The following is a 17,196-nucleotide window of genomic DNA, read 5'->3' as shown; positions in this document are numbered from 1 at the left end:
GGTTTCTATTATCCAGAAACTAAATTCATCCCTAGTCTAGTACTGAGGAGAAGTAATCATAACATTTATAACCGTAACCCTATTGGAAACTGAATTTTCAAACCTGTAAAATATGCATAATCAGATGCACTAAAAATAGGCATTGCAGATTAGAAAGTGAGCTGTTATGTATAGTGCAAATCTGGGGTCTTTGTCGAAGGAGTTCCCAAGATACAGTCCTCCAAAAATTCAGGAGAGCTGCAGAAGGGCTGAGCTGAACTACAAACGACATTCCACAGCCACATCCTGTTTAATTTCTTGTTAGTATGGATTTATGTTTTGATACTTCACAGGTACAGTGCTCTCCATGCCCAAAGGCTACACATCAGAGTCAGTACCTCTGCAGACGGCTACTATAAATCCAACTCTCAGAGATTAGGGCATCAGACTAGGAATTATAAGGGACTTTGTTTTATTCCCAGCTATCACTAACCTGCTGTGTGATGTTAAGCAAACTACTCCTCTTCTCTGCACCTTAGTTTTCCTGTTTAAACTTTGTCTAATTTGTCCAGCTAGACCAGTAACTCCCAAACTTTTCACTAGTGCAGACCCCAAATCACTCCGCAAACCATTTGCAGATACTCAGTCACCCCAGGTTAGGAACTACTGAGCTAGACTGTAAGCTGTTTAGGATGGGGGCTGTCTTTTCCCACAATTTTTTAAAGAGCATGTCACAACTCAGACCCAAATTCAGCTGGTGCTTCCAAGTGCTACCAGAATACAAATAGCTAATAATGGAGAGTGAGTTCTTGCCATAGAAGAATTATCTGAGAAAAAAAGGATTAAAAAAGGAAATTGGAGATCCCAGTATAGAATAGCTACCTATCAAAAAAGAACCCTTTCATAATGAGAAAAGTAAAGAACAAGCCCAGGGCAGAAAAACAGAGTTAGGCTTTCAATAACTGCCAATCTAATGAACATGGGTGGCTGGTTTGTAGACAGTACCAGAGAGACAGCAGTGGTGGTCTGTAATCTATCAGAACACAAAAGCAGTCATGTAGCACTTTAAAGACTAACAAAATAATTTATTAAGTGATGACCTCTTCGTGGGACAGACTCACTTCTTCAGATCTACCAGATCTGTCCCATGAAAGCTCATCATCTAATAAACTATTTTGCTAGTCTTTAAAGTGCTACATGGCTGCTTTTTTGTTTTGTTTTGGTAGATGTTATAATAGTGGCACAGTACACAATGTTTTCAAAGTTCTGAGCCTTAGTAAGGTCTCGCAGTCCCTGCAATATGAGCATTAACACCCCAGATTTGGATATGAACATTTAGACATGCAGGGTAAGTGACTTGCCCAAGGTAACTTAACAAGGCAGTGTCAGACCACAAAATATGACCCAGAAGTCCTGCCTCCACAGAGCCCACTAAATCAGAGCAACAGTTACCACTAATCAGAAAACAAGATTTTGCCCCCTCCCACGCTTTTGGCAAGCAGAATTCAACAGGGGCACAGAGCAAGAATAAGCAGCATCACCTGCAGGGGGCCCTCAGAGGACTGGATCTTGTGCTCAGGCATTTCTGATGCTGGGATGTAAAAATCTGACACAGCTGCTGCCAGGTAGAACATCACGCTGGAGCCTTTGCGGGGAAAGGAGCTGGGGTCACTAATGGCACCAGGCAGTGCTGAGCCCACCCCACCAATGCCACGGCCTCCCTCCAATAGGGCTGGCCGCTCCCAGAAGAGGGCTGTCCCCCCCCACTCCTCACCACTGCCATCACCCCCCCCGTCTGACCCCACCCCCCCGACTGCCATAACTCCCCCAGGTCTGACCCCTCGCCCCCCCCCCACCACTGCCATCGCCCCCCAACCCGGCTCAGGGCAAACTCCGCCTCGGCCGCCCCGATTCAGCCCACGGGCTCATATTTCCTCTTCCCAATGGCCAATGAGAGCGCCTGTGACGGGGTTGACCACGCCCCCAGCCCCCCGTACCGAAGGGCGCCAGGGCCCGGGCCGCGGCCCGCAACAGGGCCAGGTACTCGCTGAGGCTGGTGAACTCGAGAGGCAGGAGCGCGCCCGCCTCCTTGGCGCGCTGGTAGCCGAGCAGCGCGGGCACGAGCCCCGGCAGCGCGGCCGCGTCGGCCGTCACGCTCGGCCCCGGGTGCACGCGCAGCACGTCCAAGAGGGCGGGGCCCGGCGGCGGGAGAGCGCGCGCCCAGGGGAAAGCGGAGCGCGCGCGGTGCAGGAAGCAGACGCCGTATCCGGCGCGCACGAGGCGCTCGGCGGAGGCGGCCCCGCGCCGCCCGCTGCTGAAGTTCTCCAAGAAGCGCACGGCGCGCGTCTCCAGCGGCACCTGCGTCCCGCCCGACGTCACCAGCGCCACGCGCCGCCCGTGCGCTCTCTGCGCTTCTGCCCAGGCCCGCACACTCTGCTCCGCCTCCAGCACGGCCGGCCCGGGGCTGTCCGCCGCCGCCGCCATGCCGGCTGGCCTGTCCGCTTCCGCACCGGAAGTGGTAACCCCCCCTGCCCGGAAGCGTGCGGCGGTCGCTGACGCCCACGCCGGAAGCGCCTGGTTGCTCAGCAACGCGCCGCTTCCCGGGAGCATGAACGTGCAAGCGCTGGTGCCGCTGGCTCTGCCCCGCGCGCGGGCGCTGCGCTGCGAGCTGTGCGGGGGGCCTGCCCAGCTGCGCTGCGGGGCGTGCGGCGTCACCCACTACTGGTGAGCGTCGGGCGCTGCTCTCCGGGGCGCCTCCCCCCGCCATGCCCTGGGCCGGGGGTTGGCCGCACCCCCGGCTGGAAGCGCTGGTCACGATACTTGGGGCTTAGCGTTAGGTTCCATGGCCCCCAGCCCCCTCTCCCCCTCAGCAGCGTTATCCCGGCGGCCCCGCCCCAGGCCGGGTGTAGCAGTCCTGACTGGACACCAGATCTCTGGTTACAGCAGGCGGGCGCCACGCTAGCTCCTGCACAGCTGGGTCTGCCTGCACCTTATCCCAGCCCCAGTGCACAGGGAGCCCCGCTGGGAAGCGAGGAGAGGGCGGTCGGGAGGACTGAGTGGCCATGGGGTGGGGAGCAAGCAGCGGTGGGGGCCCATAGAGAACTGCTGGGGAGGTATGCAAGGGAAACGCTGGCCCCGTGACCTCCCACCACACCATCTCTAACTCGGAGGAGGACTGTCGCGGGAGGGTATGTGGAGGGTCAGGACCTGCAATAACCCTTCTCCACCCCAGGCCCTGCCTCTTCCCACTGTCATGCCATCCCAGCTGGGGTGTATGCCTTCATCCACATGTTGGCCCTGCATCGGGCCTTGGGGGAAGAGATGATCTGGGAGGGTGGAATCTTGGGGGACAAAGCAATGGAAGGGTCCTATGGTCCTGTAGTGTCCAAGTTCAAGATGTTACACAGTTGGCAATAGCCTCCAAACTGCCTCTGTCCTCATTCCCCCTCTTTTCAGTGCCCTGTGCCAGCCCATTGAACTGCCTGCCTTTCCTCTAACCCCCATGCCTTCATCAGACCCCCCAGCCACTTCCCTTCCCTGTCCCCACCTCAGCATTTTTCCCCACCCCTTTTCTCCACCAACACCCAAACCCTGGGCTGTCCTTAACACACACCCTGCCCTGGCCACCTCCATCTTTGTTTTCCCCTCTTCCAATGTTCTGACCTTAGCTCCATTTTGATTCCCTTCTCTTCACACCCAGCAATGCCCAGTGATAGCTCCTAGGCCATCTCTGTCCTCATTCTCCTTTCCCTCAATGCCATACTGCCTCTGTCGCTTCTCCCCTGTCCAAATACCCTGCCCCAACCCCCAGGCCCCTTAACCTTCAATGACTTTCCTCCCTCACTCCTAGGTCACCTCCATCCTCATTCCTCTGTGACTTTTCCCAGGCTCACAACCATCCTGCCTTCCTCTGCCCCTCAGGAGCGTCCTCTTTCTTCGTGGCCTCTTTCACACCTGAATCCTCATCCCATTATCCAGGAACCCCTGTCCAATGCCTGACTCATCAGGTACCCTGATCTCATCCCTTAGAACAGTGGTTCCCAAACTTTTTGGCATCACACCCCCCTTTTGACATTTGAGAAAGCCTCATGCCCCCCACCTCTTCTTTACCATCATCCAACCTCCTTTTAACAAAAAATTCAATTCATTATTTAAAATAAACACAAAAACTTGGTATAAAAATGCTATTTGGAATTTAAAATAAGTACAAATAGTTTTTCTTGGCCCCTTGCAGGGGCCTGGTGCAACCCCATCTGGCCAGCTGCCTGAGCCCTGTGCCAGCCACCACAGCTGCCTGCGCCAGCTGCCCATCCACCTGAGCCTTGTGCTGCCAGAGCCGCCTGTCCAAGCTGACTGAGCCCCACACTGCCCGGGACAGCTACCCGCCTGCCCACCCGCCCAAGCCCCACAAGCCCTGCAAGCTGGCCGCCCAAGCCCCTCCCCTCCCCCAAAGCCAGGCACCCCCAGTCTCCCATTCACTCCATCCCTCTCCCACAAGCCAGGCACCCCCAGCCCCCATCTAACCCTATCCTTCTGCACCTCTTCCCTTCCCTCCCCAACCCACACTTGCTCCCCATAGCAAGAGCTGCTAGCTCCTTGTGGTTGTTCACTGGCTGTATTATGAAAATTAAACGAAAATTTACTTATAGTTAAAATGCTGGTTATTTGAGAGTTCTGGATGATCGAATGCTGGATGTGAAAGAGTTTACTGCACACTATTGTAACGTTTTTAAATAAAAACAGCTGATTTCTGTTACAAATCACAACTAAAATCAATGTTAAATCAATCCACTCTGCTCTGTACAGAGGTGTGTGAATTTAAATTCATTTTGATAGAGTACCATACCCGTAGTCTTGCCACTATAAGTGCTCTGCCCACCCAGCCTGTGTCTAAACTAGTGATCTCCAAGTGGTAAGGGGCCACAGCAGGACCTGACTGACCCCCATGGGGGAGTAGGAAGGGAGCGCCAGCAAGCCCTGCTCTGCTTCTGGCCTCAACACTGATCTGAGCCCCTGGCTGTCTCTCCTGGCACTAGCTCCACTAGCTGCAGCCCCCTTACCACTTCCCCATTCACCAGCTGCAGCCCTGCTCTCTGCCCCAGTTCCCAGGAAGAGTGTGGAGCATGGGAGGGCATGACATGAAAAATCTGGGGACTCGTTTTTTCAGTGGACATGTCTCCTGCTGAACTGCTCCTGTATAGTACAGCCTTCTTGAAAAGTCATAGAAGAGATGGTTGTGGAAGCAACCAAAGTCCAGTGTGTTAAGGAGTTTGTAGGTCTAGCTAAGGGTTTTATGTTATTTTTACTCAAAATATAAGGCTAGATTAGAAAGAATAATTATGCTTAACTAATGTCTGACCTCTTATTTGAAGCAGCACATATGTTTTGGAAAAACATTAATTTTGGTTAAAACATTCCCAGCGATGAAGAATCCATTGCAACTCATGGTAAATTGTTCCAATAGTTAATTACATTCATGGCTAAAAATTTACGTCACAGTCTGAATTTGTGTAACTTCAGCTTCCTGCCCCTGGATATTGTCATGTTTCCATTAAGCAAATGGAGTCAGCAAATAAATACAGCGAACACAGTATGGCTGCATCTACACTAGCAAGTTCTTCTGAAAGATTTTTCGAAAGAAGGGGGGCTCTTTCAAAAGATCCCGCAGAGCATCTGCACACAAAAAACGTTCTTTTGAAAGTAAATTGAAAGAATGTGGTGCTTCTTTTGGAGTTGCTCTTCCTTTCGTGTTTCAGGAAGAGCACCCCTTTTCAAAAGCTTTTGAAAGAAAACATGTGCAAATGCTCTGCAGGCCCTTTTTTTTCCAAAGAGCAGTTATCATGGGGCCTGATTTTTCGATCCCCGGCCCATTCTTTTGGAAGAGCGAGGGCTGCGTGAAAGGTATGTTTCGAAAGAACAGACCACTCTTTTGATTGGCTTTTTTGTGTGTGCATGCACACTTTTGGAAGAAGTTCCTTCAGAAGAGATCTTCCAGAAGGACTTCTTTTGAAAGATCTCTGTAGTGTAGACGTAGTTTGTACATTTACAGTGTACAATGCTACTGTTGGTACATAAAGTACTCTGCGTACATTTTTGTTTCTCAGTATCTAATCTTGTTTTTCTTCAGCGTTATGCATTGCTAGGTATACCTCTCTATTATCCAGAATATTTGCATATGCAGCAACCTCCTGATCCCAGGGCTGCTGGATATGATAGAGTGTATTGTACTTCCTTTTTATCTTTTAGTTATTTTTCTAAAGAAATTTTAATTCTCATTAATTGGTTGGTGGTACTTAAAAAAGGTTGCTTTTCAATTAAATATAACCAATGCATTAAATCTGTTGCTTTTTTGTTAATCTGGAATACACACTGTATCTATGTTTATTTATTCTTTATTTAAATATTCAGATTGTTTTTTACATTTTTGTTGTGTTAGCAAATGGTGAATCTCTGATTTATTAGATTATTAATTTTTACTTGTGGTTCATCTAAAGCTCTAATTGAATAGAAATTCAGTTAAATGCACAATGTTTTTATCAAATAAAACAACTTAAAAGTGTTAGAAACATGAAAAATGTTCACAGCATTTTTTGTCTTTAAAGCTGATTTCAGAAAGGTACAATGTGTAGATAACTAATTGACTTTGTTTCTGGTCACCATATCCTACAAGAGTTTTGACTTAGGAGATTCTCTTACACCTAAATTTATTTTTAGGTTGAAAGAAGAAATGTTTCTGCTTTTTCTGCTCTCAATCAGTGTTTCAACTTTGAATTAGTAATTAAATAGAGTGAAACAAAGCAGATTTTTTCTTTGCACCTGCAGAAGAGGCTACTGCTATTGAAAGCCGGTTTAGCATTTCTGCAAACTCTGGTTGCAGATGCATAGTCACTGACTCCTACCAGTTCAGTTATTTGACTTTCTTTAAAACTATTACTGTTTGTATTTAAATAGTTTTCATTGATTATAGTACATTTAGGCCTATAAAATGTCAATTTCACATTTAATTTTAAAATTAGTCTTTTTAGTAATAATAATATATGGAGATACACGGCTCATAGAACTGGCAGGGAGGGTTGGGGAGGTCAGTGAGTCCAGTCCCCTGCCCTCTTGGCAGAACTAAGCACCATCCTTTTTTTCCCCCAGATCCCTAAATGGCCCTCTCAAGGATTGAGCTCACAATCCTGGGTTTAACAGGCCAATGCTCAAACTATGAGCTATCCCTCCCCCACCCACCTCATATAACAAATGTGTTTCTGTTAAATTAAAAAATGTGATTTGAATAAAAACTGGTTTTTGATATTTTTAAATGGCCATTTTTTTACCCACCCTGGTATTGTGAGAAAATACTATCTTTGTGTAGCTATGATACTTTAGAAAAAAATGTCACTACCAAGATCCTGATGCTGTACATATTTAAGTGTAGTCTTGACTTCAAGCATCTGAAGTTCCACTGACTTAAATAAAACACAAGTTAAAGGAAATCATATGAATAAGAATTTGCAGTCTTCTTGCCTTAATATAATACAGTAACTGCTCACTTAACACCCCAGATGACATTATTATGTTGCTTATCTATTAGAGCACACGGTAAGTTCTGCAGTTTTCCCTTACAACATTGTTTGACCACCTGCTTTGTCCACTATTTGCAGAATTTTCTGGAAAAACAGTCTGTCCTTACAGGGGTTTGGAAGAGGGTGGCTGGCAGCCCCATCAGATATGTGTCTGGCAGCTGCGGGTCACATGCTTCTCCCCCTACTGCCCTGCTAGTCCTGCCCTCTGGCTTGGATCTGCTCCCCAAACCTCCAGCTAGTTGTGCAGGGAGGGGCAGAGGGGAAGACAGGGTACAGATGTCAGGATTTCTGCCCCATTCGAGTTCCCCAGTCTGTACCGCATCTCCACAAACAGGCTATCCTAGTGACAGAGTCTTGTGTCTGGATTTCCTGTTCTGCTTACCAGGGCAGTGTGCCCATAATTATTAATGGTGCAATGCACACCTCTGTTTGCCTCTCTCTCTCAACACACACATATACAGTGTATGTACCTCTGTCTCTCTCTCATACACCCCCTGGCACCATGCTGCTGTGTATGCGTGTGGGGAAAAGAGTCAATTCATCATCATGTTCAGTTTCTGCAGAAAAGTGTTTGCAGCCATTGCCCTGTGTCTGTTATATTCCCTTCCTCCTGCCTCAGTCCCTGCTGCATCTATGGGTGTGAGGCTACATTAATAACGTTATCCATTAACAGCAAGGAAGGGTCCATGTTATCCATTAAGGACTCACCAGTTAGTGGAAAGCTATTCCCTGGGGAACATTTTACCCTCTTTCTCCACCACCTCAACCAAGAGTCACAGTTGTCATTGCTGTGTACAGGACTGCATTTTTAAAAACTTATACTGCATATGTATATACTGCCTTTTGTTGTGTGCTGAAAAAAAATTCTCTGGAACCTACCCTCCCCCCCCATTAAGTCTTGTGAGGAAATTGGATTCACTTTACATCATTTAGCTTAAAGTAGCCCTTTTCAGGAACATAACTATGACATTAAACAAGGAGTTATTGTAGAAATATATAAAAGAGGAGTAACAGTTATAGCCATTTATTGGGTGGGGTAATGTTCCTCACAAGAAGTTGAAGCAATTTCAGGGCACTGCAACTTAATGAATAAGCCATGAGCTTGTAAAAAATTATACAACATAATATGAAGACTCACCCTTTCTACCCACCATGGTTAACAACTAAAAATTGGTCCTTCAAATCCGTATCTTCCTTAATCCTCTAAACCCTATCCATTAGCCCAAGCTTAACAGTGTGCCCTCAACAGGTAGGTGTTATCTTAGACCAAGGAGGGAGATGAATTCTGGAGGCTAACTCACCTCTCTGAGAATGCCCTGTTAGAATACCCCTCCATGTTAAATGAGGTGACTACTCTCTCCAGTGTCTTGGATTATGATGTGGTTTCACTTGAAAGACAAATGGAATCTCTGAAGTACCCGTTCTTAAACCACCTAGAATTTTTGAAGTTCAACCAGCACCATAGGCAACAAATTAAAATTAATTGTAATCTGGTTTCGCCCACTCAGCATTTTGGCAAGGAACGTCTAAGCAATTGGGATCCCACATTCTGTACGAGGTGAAGCTTCTAAATAGGTTATATTGGTGGGATGTTGGGTGCAGTTCTCTAGAAAGCGTATCACAATGATATAAACTGAAGTTGTGAAAGGCATAGATCACTGTTGGTCTCTAGATTAAAGAAAAGATGAGAAGATAATAGCCAAGTGCACATATCAGGCAATGTTCTTGGTCAGTTAGGCTAATTGGGTGTCCAGCAGCAACTAGAGTTTGAACAGAATTCATAGTTAATGAAGCTACATTACAAATGACAGAGGATCTGAAGTAGCTGATGCCAATTCTTAATGCTTCCTCCAATCAATAAATATCCTCTCGTTCTAGTCTGGAGTGGGGTAAACTTCAATCCAGGCCTCTCCCTTAGAGGCTGAATACGTAATTCTGCTTCACCAACTAACTTGTATGAGACTGAAATCTGTGGATGGGTGTCATGACAAACTGGAAACATCAAAGCCCCTATTTTTCCACTAATCCTAATGGAAGATTTTTCTAAAATTTAATCTAAATCTGTTGTGCTGTAGTTTGAGCATCTTATCCTATCCTCTTTGGTGAAAGAGAACAATTTGTAACCATTCTTTTGTGTGGCAGCCTTTCAAATTTCTGAAGACTGCTATCCTATCTTGTCTTTTCCAAACTAAACATATCCGGTTCCATCAGCCTTTGCTGATATGATTTGAAATTGATTCCTTTGATCGTCTTTGTCACTTGCCTCTGGACATTTCTACATCCTTTCTGTTCATTGGTGACCAAAATTGGATACAATACTCAAGCTGAGCCCTACCAGAGTCAGCTAGAGTGAAACTAAAACTTCCTGTCACTTGCATGCTGTACCTTAATGCAACCTAAAATTGAACTTGCTTTTTTCACAACAGCATAGACCAGTGAAGAATACTGGCGTTCGAAAGGAGTTGTTATAGAAAGATTTTGAGAATAGGATGGATGCAGAAGGTCACCAATGAGGAATTTTATAGAAAGATATGGCCAAAAGAGAACCTGCTGCAGAAGGTTATAAAATGAAAGCTACAACTCTTTGAGCATATTTGCAGAATGAACGACGAACGAAAAATCAAGACCCTGGTAGTTGGCGTAATGAAGGGTTCAAATAGGAGAGGCAGACCCCACAGAGAATGGGTAGATGATATAGTAGATTGGTGTGAAGCTGGTCTGCAGAAACTAAGCCACTCCACACTGGACAGGGAAAGATGGAAGGAAATAGTGAGAGAGGTATCAGACACCAACAGGCGCTGAGCCCATGGTTATTGATGATGATGATGATGATGATGATGATAGACCAGTGCTCAGCAACCTTCATCACCTCGTGGCACACTTCAGCACTTGTTATAATTTCACAGCACACCCAATATGTATGACCTAATCCACTCCCCTTCCCCCAGAGCCAGGCACCCCAGCCACATGCGTTAACCCAATCCTCCTCCCTGCCTCTAGAGTCAGGCAACCCCAGGCCTTCCTCCCACCCCCACTCCCACCTTGATACTGGCAACTCACCAGAGCTACTGCCACCACTGCTGCTGTCCCTGGGCCACCACCGCTGCTGCTGCCACCATATGCTTCTCCCATCAAGCGGTGTGGTGCGTGTGCAGAGTGGCGGACGGCATTCCTGGCGCACAGCTATGAGGCACACAAAGCACTGCTTCACAGCACACCAGTTGCAGAGCACTGGCGTAGACTCATGTTGAGATTGTGATCCATCACAACTCCCAGATCCTTCTCAGCAGTGCTGCTGCCAAATTAGTTTTCTCCCATTTTGTATGTGGCCATTTGGTTTTTCTTCCCTAAATGTTGCACCTTACATTTGTCTTTGTTAAATTTTATTTCATGCTATATCTTCCAAAATATTGGAATCATTTCTAGCTTTGTGTCATCAGCAAACTTGACCATATTGTGCTTTGCATTCCTACATCCAAGTCATCAATAAAAATGTTAAAAACCAATGGACCATGGATCCCCACTTGAGACTTCCCTCCAATCTGATATCAGTCCATTCGTAGTTATTCTTTGTTTGCACTTGTTTAACCAATTATTTATCCACTTAATAGTAGGTCTGTTGAGTCTGCATTTCTCCTGGTTCTGCTTCATACACAATATAACCTTTTTCTGCTCCTATCGGGATGATGATAGGTACTAGGAACATCACAATATGTTACTTAATAAGAAATTACATTCTTGAGGCATTCTTTCTATATCCATGAGCACTCAAGATCAGGACTCTTATTCATGCATCGCAACAGGATTATCAGTGTGACAGCTATAATAGTACTGTTATGGGAATGATCATGTACTGAGCTGGTTCCTGGTTGTATAATCACCATTAAGCATTCTAACGATGTAGTGAGTGGATTGGTTGCAGGTTTGATGAATATTTTCCAATCACTTTAGAAGATGTTCATATGGAAAGCAGAGTTGAAACTGTCTGCCATTGTGAATCAGCACATTAATAATGTTTTTCTTTTTTCATATGTAGGCAGGCAGGGATTCCTCCCTCACACTAATATTTTCTTTGATGTTATACAGGGAGACTTTAACTTAGTAGTGCCCAGTTTTCTAACATTTGAGGTAGGGGTTATGAAATTCTACTACATTGCAGAAAGGAACATAGATCCTGAGCCCCTGCTGCACAGCAGCAGCTTTAAATCCACCTTCACAAATGTTTTGTGATTTCTATGGAGAGTTCTAACAGCTTATGTTAAGTTGACTTGACAGAAGAGCTCTACCTTCCTATTTTGGAATCCTGTTGAGGAACTAGATCTGCTCGCTGTTAACTATTTGTTATGAGTAAGTATTCATTATTGGTAAAAATCCAGTAGTAATATCAACAGGAATCGACGACATGGAATAAAGAAAAACAGCTTTTAAAAAACCATTTTTCCTCTTTATTTTACCAGTGATGTAGGTCACCAAAAAGCAGACTGGGTTAGCATCCATGAGAAAATATGCCAGTTGTTGATTCCAATACGTACATCATTACCATTTTTCAATTCTGAAAAAGAAAGAAAGCATGGCATGGAACAGCTTCTGTACAGGCAGGTATGTAAAAGATATAGAAAATAAGCAAAATCTCTGAAAATAATTAGAATTTTTCTCCTATCTACGTGTGTATTAAGGTATGGAAAACATCTTCCTGAAGTTTAGTTAGGTGGTGGGGTGTTGTTTAATTTTGTTATAACTGAGGTATTTGGATGCTTTCAGAAAATTTAGTAACAAAAATTATAATATAATATAAATATAACATAAAGTGACCAATTAGATCAAAAGAAAAGAGGCCTCCACCTGCCTTTCAATCAAACCACAAAATATTAAGATTATAGAAGAACTCAAAAATAATATAAAAACAATAAAACAATGCCATCACAATAAATGTCAGTGTGCTGGATACTGTAACTCAATATTTATTATTGTGAATGTTGCCTCATCTTATCGCATCCTATCTCAATATTTATTATTCTGAATGTGCCAGTTACTAGCATCTAGGTTATTAACCATAGCCCTTTATAGTGTCCAGAGAGGACTGTTCTAAAGAGTATGGGTCCTCAGTAGGAAAAAGTACTTCCTTTTCAAAATTATGATTGACTGATATTTTCAAAGCCTCTTAAAATAGTTAAGTGCCTAACTACTATTGATTTTAATGAGAATTGGGCACCTGAAAATCCCCACCTGTATCTCAGAATGGTCAACAGTTCCGGTTTTCCTGACCTGTGTTAGCATAAGAAGACAGAACAGTTAGATACTCTGATAGGTATTGTGAACTAAACCCACACAATGTAAAAACAAAAAAGCAGTAAAGTAGCACTTTAACAAAATAATTTATTAGGTGAGCTTTCATGGGACAGACCCACTTCTTCAGACCAGAGCCATAGAAGAAGAAGTGGGTCTGTCCCAAGAAAGCTCACCTAATAAATTACTTTGTTAGTCTTTAAAGTGCTACTTTACTGCTGTTTTGTTTTGATAATATATAGACTAGCAGGGCTTTTTCTCTGTTACCACACAATGTAGCTTTTCTGTGATTGAAGTGATTACTTAAAGTGCACTTACTGATATGGTGTACAGAAGGTAGCTTCAAACGTGTTTTTGTGTTCCCCTCAAGCTGCTAGCTGCCTGTGGTTTTGAAAGATAACACCAGATAAAATGCATTACAATAGAACATCCTAGAGGTCATATGAGGGCAGGGGTCACTGTGATAAAATATGTGTCTAAAAGACAGTAATTTTATATATATATACTTTTTTTAGGGAAAAGGTAGTCCTGACTTTTATCTAAATGTGAGTTTTCAAGTTTAGTTTATGACTAAAAACTAACCTCTAGGTTGTGTGTTGTGTACTTAATGCCATCAAAGCATTGAAATGTCATGGAGAAGACAGGCATGGTGAATGAAGTAATAACAAGATTCTCTACACAGTTAATCTGCTTGTCCAGTAATCCATGGCTGTGTCTGGAATGAACTTAACCAGACTTTTTATAAAATATGCAGTACAGCAAAGATATAATTCATATTATTGGATGCAATGATCACATGAATTTGCATATTCATCATAACTTAGTCCTAGCTTTTTTCTAAATTGACTTCACATCCCCATTACGCAACCTTTGAAAGAATTTATTGTTTATTGCTCTTATAGCAATCAGAATTGTGCTGGATGCTTTACAAAAAGCTTAGACACATTCTCTGACACCTTCCTTGTCTGGCTGGCCTACAGTGAGGTTCTGCTATTTTCAAGAAAGAAGAGACAGATCAGATCTGACTTGGAGCCAGGGTTTGGACTTCACCATAGGAAGAACCTATACAGGAGTTATAGTTTTTAAATTACATTTCTCTAATTTTCATCTTGGTCTTTGAGGCTTGTTACAAAACTAAAGTATTTTTTTTTTCCAGGAGTGATACCATTTCCTATCCTCATTCTTAAGAAATGACAAGCAAAATAGAGAAGGACAAGTAAAAATTCTGCTTGCTCTTGACTTCCCTCCTGGGAAAAATTTGAAACTGCTTGAAAGCACTTAGGCAAGGGCTTAAGTTTTGGGAGTAAGGGAACTTCAAAGTTGGGCAGGTATTTCAAAGTGCCCGCAACTAGACTGCTTGCCGGCGCTTCAAAGTTAGCATCTTCAAAGTTCGCTTGGTGAGAATTATGCTAATGAGGTGCTGCATATGCAGTGCAGCACCTCATTGCTATTCACTGATTGGGCTTGTTTACATGCCCCTTAGAAGGAGGGGGCTAGTGTACATGAGCCCTCCATATATTATAGGTGTAGACCCTCTGACCCCAGAAAAAATAAAGAACAAATGGAGCACAGCTGGTTGCCCCAAACCTCTGTAACCAGACACAAAAATGTGCTCTCTAGCTTTTCTGAGATTCACTGTCTACAGGCTCATGCTTGGCTTTCTTGCCTCTCCCATTTGTCAGTTCTCAGTTTGTGTGTGATCTCGCTTTTCATGCATGTACACATTCCAAAACAATGCTCAGACAGAAACTCCTGAGCAGGTCCACACACACCTTTTGTCTAAGAGGGGGGTGTTATATTTCACTAATGATAATTGAATGGTGAGTTCACACCTGTCAGTTTCATTGGGTTTAACTCAACACACAACAGGGTTTCCCAATGGTAACAGTTAATGTAGCAATTAGTTGTAAATGTAGATGATGTTTCTAATTGTATACATTGCTACAGTAGTTTCATTTTAGAAATGAGCATTCATCCTTTGCTCAGTTCCATTCCATTGTTAATTTTTTGCCTGCAGAAACATTTAGTTGACCTTACTCACAAGGTAGCCCAGAGGTTTGTGTTTGAAGGAAAACATGAAGAAGCAATTCCAGCAGCTTTACATTCTCTGCGTTTCGGCATTAATATCTATGGCCCAGATTCTATGGAATTAGTTCCTGCTTATCTCATTTTAGCTGAGGCTAGCATCGGTAAGTTCTGCTGAAGCAAATATCATCACTGGTACATCTAAAACCATAGTGTTGGTATGTCACAGATCCCCAGTTTCAGTGCTACATCCCCAGGTTTGGAACAGTCACCCCTTCAAGTATGCCAGACCCCTTAAGGGTAGGCCATGTGGACGCACAGTCTCCTAATACTGAACCTCTGAGGCCCAGCACTCCTGCTTCACACTGTGAGCTCTGTTCAGTGAGTCCGGCTGAGATAGACTCCTGAGAAAGACTTGTATAATCTTTAGGTATCAATGCATTTCAGTGAGCTTCCTGCAGAGAGGTGGGGAAATCCATCTCCCTTTCTGTCACTCTTTGGTAAGTGTCACTATTCTGGTAATTGTCTTCTTCCATACTCCTCTGATACGGTGTTGGCCTCAGTCAATCCTTTTTAATGACTTATTCAGATGATATTTCATGCCTATGTCTGAAGAGCCAACAGTTTTCCTCCTGCTGCCAGGTACTATGCAAAATATATGAGAAACTGAGGCACACATAAAAGTGATATTATGGAAACTTCCCAGTGCATCAGATAATTAAAAAATGAGAGGTTGGAAGACTTCCTGATAGGCTGATCTACTGCCCTTTGGACATTATGGTCTTCAGTTCTCACACATATTGAGAACCCATATTGTTCTCATTAGGCTCATTTAGAGTACTGGGTACTTGTCACTTGTGAAAATCAAACCCTTAATTCTTAATCAAAGGCAGGTATGGGCAAAATACAGCCCACAATTGGATACAGCCTGTCAGACCTTTTAATCAGGCCCATGGACCACCCCAGTGGCTGCAGGGGGGGTAGAATTTGGGTGCTGCCCCTCACCCCAGCAAAATCAGCTCCCATTGGCCAGTTTCCTGCAAATAGGAGCTGAGATTTTTTTTCCTGGGGTGCAGAGGCAGTTCATGAAACCAGCCAATGGGAACTGAGAGATTTTGCTGGGGGCAGATTAGAGGCAGTGCAGTATGGCTCTTCAGCTTCCGTTGGCTGGTTTCCAGCCAATAGGCACTCAGATACTTTGCTGGGCTTGAGGACAGTGCACAAAGGCCTCACCCCCAGCACAGAGCAGCTGGTGGGCTGGGTCTGCTAGCAGGCAGAGAATCCTGCCTGAGCGTGCTGCTGCTCAGGTGCTGCTTTGGTAAAGGTTCCAGCCAGAGCCTCCATCCCAGACTCTGCACCTGCTCCTCCACCACTACCCCAGGCCAGAATTCTTTCCTGCAACAATACCCCCTTCTGAATACTGTAGCCCAATATCCTACCTTCGATCACAACCCGCTCCTTCACCCAAAGTCCCTATCTTGCACCCAGGCTTTTACCTCTAGCTCCCTTCTGTACCAAAGTTCTGTCCCAGAGCCTGTACTAACTTCATAGAAAAGTGCCACCTTTGACCACTTAGCAAAATCTTGGTGTGCCCTACCCCCTCATCAAAAATTATTGCCCACCCCTGGTGTAAGGAGAGTCCAGTCAGGAGACAGGAGTGTGAAGTCAGGCCCATTTGGAAAGTGACATTCTTGCAAACTACATTTCCTAGCCCAACTGTTGGAATGACACAAAGAGATATATTCTTGAAACTTTACAAAAAATTGCCGACGTTTGTTCTCTTTTTTTTCTCAAAATATCATTTCAGGTCTTGGCCGTCTTACCCAAGCAGAGGAATACCTCTCACAAACTCAGTGGATTGTCCTCAAAACTTCTGATTGCAATAATGGCATTCAGTCTAAATTGCATCGTAACCTGGGTCTCCTCTATGCTGCAAAAGGAAATTTTGAAGAATCTTTATACCACCTGGCTAATGATGTAGGTAGAGTGAAATACAGAATTAGAAAAAAATTCCAAGTAACTGTTTTCAGTTAATGCTGAAATTGTTAGGAAACCCTAACAGACACACAGATTCTAGTACAGCTTTTAGACACTATGCTAAGAATCACCTTCAAAAATGTTCTAGACAGATACAGACATGTCAGTTCTTATCCAAAGTGCTGTTCTGTATTTACCTTTATTTCTGTGCACAGCGTATTCCCTATGGTTTTTATAGTATTATTAAATAATACTTATCAGCCATTCTGTTTCGTTGAGATACACATTTCTGTTGCAGTCCTGTATAGTTGCTTATCATTAAGCAAATAATAGTCCATTTTATACTTTCTGCTATCTT

The 17,196-nt window shown here is 44.3% G+C and overlaps 2 protein-coding genes across 3 annotated transcripts in view; one reads left to right on the top strand and one right to left on the bottom strand.

The window, feature by feature from the left end:
• Positions 1-2,474, bottom strand: part of CCDC30 (coiled-coil domain containing 30) — a 91,914-nt gene extending 89,440 nt beyond the window's left edge. The window contains exons 1-2 of the mRNA XM_075017962.1: positions 1,977-2,474; positions 1,521-1,624 (exon numbers count right to left, since the gene is read on the bottom strand). Coding sequence (XP_074874063.1) covers positions 1,521-1,624; positions 1,977-2,463 — 591 coding nt within the window. The 5' untranslated portion in view covers positions 2,464-2,474. The remainder of the gene's footprint in view (positions 1-1,520; positions 1,625-1,976) is intronic.
• Positions 2,475-2,587: 113 nt separating this feature from the next.
• Positions 2,588-17,196, top strand: part of ZMYND12 (zinc finger MYND-type containing 12) — a 33,723-nt gene continuing 19,114 nt past the window's right edge. For both annotated transcript variants that reach the window (XM_074975719.1, XM_074975718.1), the window contains exons 1-4: positions 2,588-2,703; positions 12,008-12,149; positions 14,854-15,025; positions 16,669-16,838. In XM_074975719.1, the coding sequence (XP_074831820.1) occupies positions 2,588-2,703; positions 12,008-12,149; positions 14,854-15,025; positions 16,669-16,838 (600 nt within the window). The remainder of the gene's footprint in view (positions 2,704-12,007; positions 12,150-14,853; positions 15,026-16,668; positions 16,839-17,196) is intronic.

This window comes from Carettochelys insculpta, chromosome 23 (assembly GCF_033958435.1).
Source record: "Carettochelys insculpta isolate YL-2023 chromosome 23, ASM3395843v1, whole genome shotgun sequence".
Classification (NCBI taxonomy): domain Eukaryota; kingdom Metazoa; phylum Chordata; order Testudines; family Carettochelyidae; genus Carettochelys; species Carettochelys insculpta.
This window is presented reverse-complemented; position numbering and strand designations above follow the sequence as displayed.